Raw genomic sequence first — 12,777 nt, 5'->3', positions numbered from 1 at the left:
CGAATGAGGACACTAACGCTCACATTTCCACATTAAATTATCATAGAACCCTTTAACCACATCTGTTATTGTGGACAGATTCCTTATCAAAACTGAAAATATTTGTTTTTTGCAGACTTCTGCAGTGCAATCGTTACAAGTGTAATGCTTACAATAGGCACCGCTAAAGTCAACAATATTTCCCATTGATGTTTTGTATTTGTTTACCTTGGATAAATTATATTTATTGTTCGTACAGAATCCTATATTTGAACATATGGTAATGTGTTAGGATTCAGTCAGATGCCTCAGACCTACTGAGTTATTTGAGCGTGCAAGACCAAAGGGAATGTAACAAACTGGTGATCCAGCCAAACTAGTCCGAGTGTTACTGTAAAAGAAAACTCTAACTAGCTGTTCTAGAAGTTTCCATCATTTTCTATTATAGATCCGTAAGCTGATTGCCTTGTCGTGTTGATTTAGAAGGGTCTCCAAGTGACGGTTGGATATTTATGTACCTGCATTCTTGTCGCCTCGCGCACCGCAGTCCAGGGGAGGGATACTATCTGAAGGTGCCAGTGTGGGACGTTCTAGGCTGGTGCCATACCAGTGCTTGAAATGGAGAAATAGAAGTGCAGGTGCTCTGTACCCAGAGTAGCTGATTGTTTTCGAGAAGTGCCGGTACTCTCCAATTAAAAGTATTACATTTCTCTTGAGAAGTCATGGTACTCCGTACCGAACAGCACCGGCCCATTTAAAGCACCTTGCCATACGGAGTCACTCTCTCACTCTGCGTACCGTCCGTCGAGGCCCACTTTTTCCACTTGAGCGGGAAACAAACAGTACTATTAAAAACCTAACATCGCAGCAGCAGAATAACGCACAGCGTGAGAGTCTGTTACAGTTAAAAGCTGCAAACCGTCTGTTATAAGGAAGTACCTTTGTATTTACACTGCAGCAAGTTCTTAAACAAGCTTTTGCAATGCAATAGGTCTCGCATTACTGAGAGTTTGAGCTATTGGCATTGCAAATAACAATACAATGCAAATAGCTCAAGCTTTTAGTAATTCGAGACCAATTGCATTTAAAATGCTTGTTCTTAATAGCTATTAACACTTGTAAGTTAGGCTCAGAAACAAGTAAGTCCACAATTTGTAATAATTTTACAATATAATTTTGTGAATAACCAAAAGAAATAAAATAATTCAAATGTTTAAGAGTAAAGTTACATGTGTAAATTACTCTCAAGTGTAACACATGGTCTATAGTTTGTTTACAAGCATGTATTCTATCATCCAGCAGCACAGGATGCCATTTGCCTCACTGTAGCCATCTTCCCCATGCCCGGTCCATATTTCAGACCACAACCTTTTTTCTCTGTCTCATTTTAAATGAACATAGTGTATCTAGTGTAACTACACACGGCTCCATGTACATCATTGCTCTCAATCCCTCTCGGTGAACATGTACATGTCAGCATACACTGAGCCAGGTGTCATATCACAGCGTTCTCTATCTACCATACTTCTCACGCATGTGCTCAGTCGATGGATGTAACTCCCTAATCCTGCAGTGCCACTTGAGTGTTGCCACTTGCATAAGAATGAGACACAGTGCCCAGTCCTCTATCAGACTGCAAAGCAATGTGCTATTGGACTTGCACATGTCCCTTTCGGACTGCACATGTCCACAAAACAGAAATGTGCAGACTTTCGCGAAGCCCCTTCTCAAACAAGCCATTTTATTCTGCTGCTTAGTAATAAAAAACAACCACGTATTCACCTTAAACTGTCACCCCAGACCAGTAAGAACTATAAACAATCTTCGGCTAAGCCAATAGCTTGGGGGTTTTCAGGCACCCTTTTGGCTTTTCAGTGCTTAGTTTTTCAAGATCTAGCAAAAAGTTATTGCTGGAGAAGCACCTGGGCCTTTAAAAATATTTTTGAAATGGTTAAAATGGGCTGACCCACATTGATCCATGTTGTATACTGTAGTGTGCGGAATAAACTGCGAATGACAAAATAACAGGCCAATGTGTGACGAGAGCAGGTTGAAAGTCCTTATAAAAATAGTATATATATAATTTTAGTAAAAATGGAAAGGCCTCGGTTAACTCCAGAGCAGGGACAGACACCGGGGAGCAGGGACAGACACCGGGGAGCAGGGACAGACACCGGGGAGCAGGGACAGACACCGGGGAGATTGGTGGCACAGCACCGCATTACTGAAAGTTGGATTGAAATGCAACACAGTGAATTGCACAGACAGGGAGCAGGGACGGACACCGGGGAGCAGGGACGGACACCGGGGAGCAGGAACGGACACCGGGGAGCAGGGACGGACACCGGGGAGCAGGGACAGACACCGGGGAGATTGGTGGCACAGCACCGCATTACTGCAAGTTGGATTTAAATGCAACGCAGTGAATTGCACAGACAAGGAGCAGGGACGGACACCGGGGAGCAGGGACGGACACCGGGGAGCAGGGACGGACACCGGGAAGATTGGTGGCACAGTACCGCATTACTGCAAGTTGGATTTAAATACAACACAGTGAATTACACAGACATAGATCAGGGCAACATGAAGTGCTGTTACACGGCAAATAACGAATAGTGCATCCCAGGTATTAATACTCGCAGCGTTCATGTCACGCAGTCACGCTTCAACCGTAACGAAGGCACGAAGTAACAAATGGCAGAGAACATTTCAAATTCATTCGAAGTCAAAATAGACAACTTTTAAGTCCCCTTTTTTTCGGCTGCTGCGCTACAGGCCCTATGACGAGCAACATAGGCAGGAAGGAGTTCCAGAAATGGTCTGCAGTGGTAGCACCGCACAACAAACCCTCATGGCGCTGCATGCAATGAAGGCTGTGCTTTCAGGGAGCGGGGCCGGACACCGGGGAGCAGGGACAGACACCGGGGAGCAGGGACAGACACCGGGGAGATTGATGGCACAGTACCGCATTACTGCAAGTTGAATTTAAGTGCAACACAGTGAATTGCACAGACATAGATCAGGGCAACATGAAGTGCTGTTACACGGCAAATAACGAATAGTGCATCCCAGGTATTAATACTCGCAACATTCACGTCCCGCAGTCACGCTTCAACAGTAACTAAGGCACGAAGTAACAATTGGCAGAGAACATTTCAAATTCTTTCCAAGTCAAAATAGACAACTATTATGTCCCCTTTTTTCGGCTGCCACGCTACAGACCCTATGAAGAGCAACATAGGCAGGAAGGAGTTCCACAAAAGGTCTGCAGTGGTAGCGCCGCACAACAAACCCTCACGGCACTTCATGCAATGAAGGCTGTGCTTTGCATCTCATCCATTTCAATGGCATTCACAGACTGTCAGGGGCTCGCCTGCAAGATTAGAAACCTCGCGGCTCAGTCACATTTTGCTCCGATTACACAAAACAACCACTCGCTGGTACGGACAGGGAGGTCATATCAGCAGAAGCGCGGATTAAAAGATTGAGAAGTCAAAGAGATAAAGAGAAAGTGAACCACAAGTTCAAGTTAAACCAAACTCACTTCGCCATGCAAAGGGGACACCGAACCTGACCGCGCGGGGGCTGCCAGGGCAGGCCGGCTCACCCCGACACTCACCTCGACACTCACCTCGATCCATTTCTGCGCCTTGCTGAAGGCTGCCTCAGGAGCCAGCTCCTGCGGGTTGCTACACAGTGAAATGGATCCAAACAAAAACAGAAGCTCGCGAGTGGTGCGCGCGCGCGTCGCAGCGAGCCAGGTGGTTTCACTTATCGCGCCTGTGTCTGGGCAGGATAATTGAAACCACATGGCCTATTGGTGTCTATTACACGAACCAAGCGCGTAATAGACACCAGTAGGCCATGGGCGGAGCAATGCGACCGCCTGTGACCAATTGACTGCAGTCTTTTATAAAAAGACACACGCAAAGGCCAATGGGGTAGCATAAAAGGAAAAGCACACACACAAGCGTGTGCGATTCCTAGGTCAGTGCTAAAACACAGTTTTTCACCTACTAAATGACTCGCGCTGCGCGAGCACTGTTGCGCAGTGCAACGCTAGGCGCGAGACCTAAAAAGTTCAATGCAGAGTTCTTGGCTTATTCTGCATGTACATGGGGAATGTGTTGATAAGAAGGGCATTATTTTGGTAACTTGTGGTCATGGTCTCTGTTTTGCTGTCAAGTGCATGGATGGGCTGGCATTTGTTTGCAGTATTGTCCACTTGGAGCTGAAATCAGATGCAGAACTGTCTTGGCAAACGTAAGGAACTTTCTCCCCTGAGAAGTACAAAATAATTATTAACTAGAAACATTTAATACTGCTAAAATTTCCGACTATCCAAGTTACCACGCAGTATTTGTGTACTGTGATGCAGACTTAAGAAAGAAAGCAGCATGACTTGAATTGTGTGCGGTTTCCTTGCTTTGTTTTCATCTTCTTTCTGCCTCTTACAGCAAGCCTGTTATTGCTGATCTGCTTAACAACAAAGACTTGCTAGAGTATTGCATGGACGATACCCATGGGGCGCCTGGTACTGCTGCTGCTGCCGTTGCCCCTGAAGAGGCTAGCTTCAGTTTCAATAACTCCAGCACAAGTGGAGCTGCGGTGGAAGGAAACGCTCCAACTGGTAAGCAAATTGTCCCACTGGACTGACTGAGCTCTATAAAACGTACTATGCAAGAATTTGCATTGTCACATAGTAGTCTGTCCATATTGAATAGAGTTGAGACAGTAGTAAAACTGGAATGTGACCATAGCAAGCCCATAGAATGTGTGATATGTGCTGTGGCAGCCAGTCTGACTTTATTGGCCAAATGCTTCCATTCACGAAAAAGTGGAGTATAAGGTTGTGGATGGTACCTTTTATAGGGCGCAGTGGTCGAGGTATGGTATAAGCTGCTATATGCTATTTTGAACGCTGTTTTGTTCCCTTAACTGTTTTTTGGCTTTGTTTGCTGTCTCTAACAACCAAATATGTATCTCCTTCTAACACCCTCTCTTTGTTCTACATTGTTCTTGGGTCTCACCAGACCACATTATTGATGGATCTTTGTTTACCGTCAGAAACTTAATGAGTATTTAAAGTGCTGTGTGAATTGATGATGTTATGTTTGTATGCTAATACCAGTGGTAATAAATTCTGGTGCGGTCCAGTAACATCCCAAGGATTGCACTTTTGGATAGCAGGTGTTGCCAGGTGTTAGGTATTTACATTTTAGGGTTAAAGGCTTTATCCTTGTACAGGCATCATTTTGCAATCCTTGGTAAACGTACAAGTTTCTGCTATGGAAACATGGGAAAGTGACATCCTTTGTTGCATGTTTGGTTTCTTATGAGGAACTGCACCGTTTTGGTTCCAAGGACCTGTTAACCCCTATGAAATTGGTAGTCTCTGGTTCCGGAAGAGCGAATGGAAATCCTCAAGGAAGTATGTTGCCTTACCACTGGGGTATGCCATGCTGACAACTGTTGTCAGTTTGAAAATCCCTGCATTGCCCTAGGCATTAACTTCATTCTTGTTTCTTATGCAGACATGGTATATTTTAACATTCTGGTTTAATTTGCAGCAGATGACGTGTATATATCCACACGTGTGTGTGTGTGTGTGTGTGTGTGTGTGTGTGTGTGTGTGTGTGTGTGTGTGTGTGTATATATATATATATATATCGTGAGCAAGGGATTGCCATCCCGAAACGTGTAGAGTCGGTCGTTTGGCTATTGTCCAAATAAAGAACTGGTTTTGAAAGCTCAAGAGTTGTCCGTGGCTGCTTTGTTGTTAGAGTATCCAGGAATAACAGCGTCTGGTTCAGATATTGAGGATTGCGGATTGATATATATATATAGAATGCCGATGAAGCGCTTAATGTCCATCTCTGATTCGTTATTTGAGAAGATTGGCCTCTTCGTTTGAACCCGTCCCTCGGAGCATGACTGCTCTTAGCTTTCAAATCTTTTTCATTTTTAACATTTCACAGTTACCTGTAAATATCGCCCCATTTTACATGTGCCTCTATTCCTGTATATTATTTTTTGTTCTAGTAGAGTAGGAGGGCAATAGGTAATCCATTTCCAATTCCGGCCTGCCAATACAGATCGTAGTTATTCTTTTTGCCCACTTGGGCGGGACTAATCCCTTAGCTTTGTATGTACTCCTTTTCCCCTGGATTAGCACTAGGGGCTCCTTATGGTGATATTTAACCCACCCCCCTTGTCCTTTTGATCTATAACAGGTAGTGGCACTTGTCATCTACGCTGTTCCCCTCATGTGGATGTAAGGAAATTCTCTAAGTGGCAATCTCCACTTTCTTTACTTTGAATTACGATATTTATCTGTAGTACCGCATTCTGAGACTGTACATACTAGCGTAGATTGTGCAGGCCGGTCTAATTCGCCTTTTTGGTTGTATGATAATCATATGTCACATTCCCTCCTCTGCACGCCGACACAGGCACATTGATTTAGAGCACATTATATGGGACACAATGAGACTGGATGTTCCGCCTCTATTCGAGCGGTACTCCTAATCAATTTTGGTTTTTCTATTTTTAGAGTGACTTTCGAACTCGATCTTTATTTAGGAAATATTTTGCCTAAAGATGTGAATATATATTATTTAAATTACCATTGTATGTCATTATATATGTCTACGCACCAATGTATTTTGCAAAGTCACGATGAAAAAACTTCTATGTCTATGACATGTACTGGTTGTCTAGGCAACCATAGGTAAATGGTGGAGGTATTTGTTTGGCTGACACTGACAGAACATTTCATGCAGTGAGCAAGGCGGTTTACCGCCGAAACGCGTCTGACCTGAATTTGAAATAAATCGCCGTCTGTGCCATAATTCTTCACGGTGTTGGTGCCTGTTTGTGGAAAGACGATCAGGGTGTTAATATATTGAAGAGGTTCGCCGGGACCTGGACACCAACCCTCCTCGATCTGGAGCACTGAGGTTACGGATCCTATTGTTACAGTTCCTCACGGAAGAATCCTCAGCGCCCCCCAGCAGCGAGAAGCACACGACTAATTTCACGAACGAAACGCACCCGAGACGCCGTCGAAGTGGAGAGTGACTGATGGATGTGGGAGCCGGAGGGCATTCGCTCTATCGGGTAAGCTCCTCTTAGCGGTACTTTTCGGTGTGCTGAGTGATATCGTAGCGGTGCATGCTGGGAGAGGTAGTCCCGTACAGTCAAGTAACGGGCAGTGAATGGCACAGAGGGTAATCGTATATTTCAAATAATGGCCGAGGAATGGGTGAAAGCGCGAGAGGAGGCAGCTGTGGATATTTTCAATGATAAGGATGACGGCATGGAACAAGCGCGGTCTGCGTACAAAGGAACAGAAACAGTGGAAATAAATGATATTGCGAAAAAACTCAATGAGTTGGAAAAACTCCGCAAAAATGAGATAGCTAAATGGTGGGAATGTAAGTCCCTACAGAGATACATGGATGTGGGAAGAATCCCTAGAGGGCTCCGAATTCTGGTAGCGCCAACATATGAAAACCCTGACCCCGAAATGCTAAAGGATTGGGCTGACAATAGTGCCGAGTCCTCACGGAGAATGCTTCAAATCTTAATTAAATATGCTGAGAGTGATCGCAAAGTAATGTTGTCTAAGATCGAGGCATTGCTAAAAGAACTTGAGAATTGTGAAAATCAAGAGGAAATCAAAAAGAAATTGGGGGAAATGAACACCAGATTAACAAAACATGAAGATTCGATCAAAGAAAGAAAGGCAATAAAATTCCAAAGAGATAGGAATGACTATATGCAAGGTAGAGTGTATACCTTCTCAAAAAAATTTGAAAACATACGAAGACAACAATTATCCAATACTGCCGAAACACTACATCAACACACAGACCCGAGTGTGTCTGAATTGAGCTCTGAAGTGGAGTCAGAAACGGAACAACTGAGTGACATGGCTTTAAGACGTAAACCACCGACAGTAATCCAGGAATTGGGTTTTTTACATATAGAAAGACTGACAAGCCTGCGCCCGCGGCCCACACGCCAGGACAAATAAAAAGAAACATCCCAGGAACATCAAAGAGTAGAAAGAGAAAAAACAGACGCTGGGGCAAGCGGCATACAAACACAACAGAAATCAAACAAACAACAATACAGAAGAAACAAGCGCAGATAATGGATAAAGATAATTATCATGCAAGCAGAGACAGCGAAAACACAATTATAAATCTAACAACGATGGATCTCACTGAAATTGAACAAAAAACTCTTGCACTTGGTTTATCATAGTGCGAAAAATCTAATTTTGACTATTCACAAACACGGATAGACCTTTTTCAGTTTGTGAGAAAATTAAAACTGCAAAAATATTTTATGAATAGTAGCAACAAAGACTCACAACAAATGGTCTTCGATGTAACTCACACGCAAGAATCAATAACGGACGAAACTCTGTTAAGGGATCTTCTACTTATGCAACAAGAAAATCATGAAACAACAGATGTAGACACGATCATTGCCCTTCAAGGAATACGTAACCCCATCCCCACACCTTTCAAACCTAAATCGGTATTTACACCGATGATGCCTAAGGATGGTTTGGATATTTTTGCGGAGAACGTGATAAAAGATCTTAAATCATTGGCGCTTAAAAGTGATAAAGAATTCGCCAAGATACACAACACTAACAGAATGAACTACAACAAAGTCATGAGTAAAATCAAGGAACATCAAGATATAGTAGTCAGATGGTCAGACAAAGGGGGTAATGTCGTCCTGTGGCCCCTAGAGGACTATAACCTGGAGGCAATGAAACAGCTTAATGATAAGGATTGCTATTGCAGGATAGCGCCAACGGTTATAGTAGGAATTAAGGAAAAATATCATAAAACCCTATACCAATGGAAGAGTGTGAATCTAATCACTAAAGCGGAATTTGACTATCTGAAAATAGACTATCCAGTAACACCGCAACTATATCTAATTCCTAAGATTCATAAAAACGCAATCAATCCACCTGGCAGGCCAATCATTGCAGCTATTGGGAGCCTATTTGAAAACACTTCTCGTTTTATTGACTTCTTTTTACAACCACTGGTCTGTGAATTACCATCCCACATCAAAGACACTGGTGATTTCCTAAGCAAGATATTCGATGTAAACTGGAAGGAGGACTATGTTTTGATGACCCTTGACGTCAACTCGTTATACACGAGCATTAGACATAAGGATGGCCTTAATGCCTTGAAGCATTATCTAAACACAAGACCAATACACATGCAAGAACATTCCCTTATGTTACTCTGTATGGCAGAATGGTGCCTGGACAATAATGTGTTTATTTTTGATAAACTGTTTTACAAACAACTACAGGGCACGGCCATGGGTACTTGCTTTGCCCCCAGCTATGCTAATTTGCATATGGGCTGGTGGGAGGAGCAAGTACTCATGAAGGGACACAAGACTGCCATGACTGAAAATGTGAACATCTATGTACATTATATCGATGATATATTCATACTGTGGCAGGGAACTGAGGAAAGTGCAAAAGTCTTTTCCAACGAATTGAATAACAATAGTCTGAACTTATCATTCACCAGTCATACCAGTAAAACCTGCATCCAATTTCTTGACATTGAAGTGTACATTGAAAACAACTGTCTACAGACCAGAACTTATAGGAAAGACACCGCAGGGAATGCCATCCTTCACGCAGATAGTTTCCATCATAACAGCGTTAAGGAGGGCATTCCTTATGCAGAATGTCTCAGGATGAGACGAAACTGCAGTACAACAGAAGGTCTCATGAAATCTACTAACGAATTGTTTAGTAGACTACAGAGCAGAGGGTATAAAATCGAAACCCTAGAGAAAGCCAGAAACAGAAGTGAGTTAAAGACACGGGAAGACCTTCTGTTTAAAAAACAAGAACAGAGTGCAAACAAAGAGGCAGGCATCCCGAGATTGATCACAGGATTTAATGCATACCACACTACACTGAGAAAAATCCTGCACAAACATTGGCAGACAGTCCGTAGTGATCCGGTTTTGGGACCAAAATGCCCCAAAACACCGGCCATTAGTTACAGAAGAGCTAAATCCATGCGGCAGGAGTTGGTACGCAACGCACCTTCTGTAGCGAAAAGTCAAACTTGGCTACAATCACCTAGAGGCTTTGTTAGGTGTAGTAGATGCAAAGCCTGCAAACACGGCAATAACACTAAGTCTGTTATAATGCCTTTCAGACACTCACCATATGTTATCCGTGGTAGCTTTAACTGCAAAACGGACTTTGCCGTGTACGTGCTACAATGCACATGCCCAAAACTGTATGTTGGCAGTACGATCCACCAAGTCCACGTCCGCATTTTGCAACACTTGAGAGCAATTGCGAATGATGACCAATCATATCCAGTGGCACGCCATATCAATCTGTGCCATGGTGGTAAGACCCAAGACCTCTCCTATTTTGTGATTGATAGTGTCTCCAAAAATCCTAGGGGAGGTAACAGGCAATTGGCATTGAGGAGATTGGAATCAAAATATATCATTCTCCTCAATTCCAAAATCCCACATGGGATGAATGCCGATGAAGCGCTTAATGTCCATCTCTGATTCGTTATTTGAGAAGATTGGCCTCTTCGTTTGAACCCGTCCCTCGGAGCATGACTGCTCTTAGCTTTCAAATCTTTTTCATTTTTGACATTTCACAGTTACCTGTAAATATCACCCCATTTTACATGTGCCTCTATTCCTGTATATTATTTTTTGTTCTAGTAGAGTAGGAGGGCAATAGGTAATCCATTTCCAATTCCGGCCTGCCAATACAGATCGTAGTTATTCTTTTTGCCCACTTGGGCGGGACTAATCCCTTAGCTTTGTATGTACTCCTTTTCCCCTGGATTAGCACTAGGGGCTCCTTATGGTGATATTTAACCCACCCCCCTTGTCCTTTTGATCTATAACAGGTAGTGGCACTTGTCATCTACGCTGTTCCCCTCATGTGGATGTAAGGAAATTCTCTAAGTGGCAATCTCCACTTTCTTTACTTTGAATTACGATATTTATCTGTAGTACCGCATTCTGAGACTGTACATACTAGCGTAGATTGTGCAGGCCGGTCTAATTCGCCTTTTTGGTTGTATGATAATCATATGTCACATTCCCTCCTCTGCACGCCGACACAGGCACATTGATTTAGAGCACATTATATGGGACACAATGAGACTGGATGTTCCGCCTCTATTCGAGCGGTACTCCTAATCAATTTTGGTTTTTCTATTTTTAGAGTGACTTTCGAACTCGATCTTTATTTAGGAAATATTTTGCCTAAAGATGTGAATATATATTATTTAAATTACCATTGTATGTCATTATATATGTCTACGCACCAATGTATTTTGCAAAGTCACGATGAAAAAACTTCTATGTCTATGACATGTACTGGTTGTCTAGGCAACCATAGGTAAATGGTGGAGGTATTTGTTTGGCTGACACTGACAGAACATTTCATGCAGTGAGCAAGGCGGTTTACCGCCGAAACGCGTCTGACCTGAATTTGAAATAAATCGCCGTCTGTGCCATAATTCTTCACGGTGTTGGTGCCTGTTTGTGGAAAGACGATCAGGGTGTTAATATATATATATATATATACACATATATATATATATATATATATATATATATATATATTTATTTATTACCTACTGGCGGTCGCCAGTAGGTAGTTATAGTAAGGACCACGTTTCCATAGGAAATCCGCAACATTCTATTTTGAATAACTTTGGCGCCGGTTGACGAATCCTCGCGAATTTTTCAAAATAGGTGGGGCGCTACGCTCCGCTCCTACCCTGAAAGTCTCGGGGGGATTCGTCAAGCGGGGGCTGAGATAAAAGGGGGGTCCCAAAACGCGTTTTTCCCATGCATTTTTCCATAGGACCTTTAGACACAGCTACAGCCCGAACGGCTGAACAGAATTACTTGAAATTTGGCAGAGAGGTAGTCCTCAGGTCAAGGAAGTGCCTTTTGTAGGTTTGGTGTAAATCTGTTAAGTAGATTCTGAGAAAATAGCCTTTAAATCAATATATATATCTGTGGCAGCTTACGGTGCGCTTACGGTGCGCTTACCGTACGCGTACGATGGCGTGCGCGAGCGCAATTCTGATTGGCCCTTAGATCTTAGTAAACATTCGAATCGGTCGAAACCAGGAAGCGGCGGCCGCCATTTTCTCGCTCGCACTCTGACAGGGGGTTGAAAAACAAAGTGCAAATCATGTAAAGGGGCTGTTTACACAGCTCCCAAGCACCTAGCCATGTCGAGGGAGTCCCCAACGATCCCCCAAGTGAAAAAAGGCAATTTTAATTTTTTCGAAAATTTCGCCGATTACGCTTACCGTACGCGTACGGTAAGAAATAATAATAGAAAAAAAAAAAAAATATCCACATTCTCCCCACCCCATGTGCAAAAGGTGCCCGAAGGGCACCTTTTGTGCCTGGCTCATCATTCATAAACAAAACATATATTTTACCTGTCACAACGATGCTCATCATATGACCTCCATGTGCGCACGGTGCGCGAAGCGCATCGTGCGTTCATGGCCCATCTAGCGTAACGTGGGCACGCGGTGCGCGAAGCGCACCGGGTGCTCACTGTGCGCGCACGGTGCGCGAAGCGCACCGTGCGCGCACGGAACGAACTGCGTTAAGTGGGCGCGCACGCCACAAATGGCGTAAAGTAACTTAGCATTTAAAAAACCGTACAAATTCACTGAAAAAACCATAGGTTTCACACACGTTATAGTTAGGAATTAGCATTTA

The 12,777-nt window shown here is 43.4% G+C and overlaps 1 protein-coding gene across 2 annotated transcripts in view; it reads left to right on the top strand.

The window, feature by feature from the left end:
* The window catches only part of EPB41L5 (erythrocyte membrane protein band 4.1 like 5), an 851,839-nt gene that overhangs the window by 586,820 nt on the left and 252,242 nt on the right, over window positions 1-12,777 (top strand). For both annotated transcript variants that reach the window (XM_085645978.1, XM_085645979.1), the window contains exon 17: window positions 4,437-4,609. In XM_085645978.1, the coding sequence (XP_085502104.1) occupies window positions 4,437-4,609 (173 nt within the window). The remainder of the gene's footprint in view (window positions 1-4,436; window positions 4,610-12,777) is intronic.

Source organism: Triturus cristatus, chromosome 3_1, assembly GCF_964204655.1.
Source record: "Triturus cristatus chromosome 3_1, aTriCri1.1, whole genome shotgun sequence".
Lineage (NCBI taxonomy): Eukaryota > Metazoa > Chordata > Amphibia > Caudata > Salamandridae > Triturus > Triturus cristatus.
The sequence above is the reverse complement of the archived record's forward strand: the minus strand, read 5'-3'. Positions and strand labels throughout refer to the sequence as shown.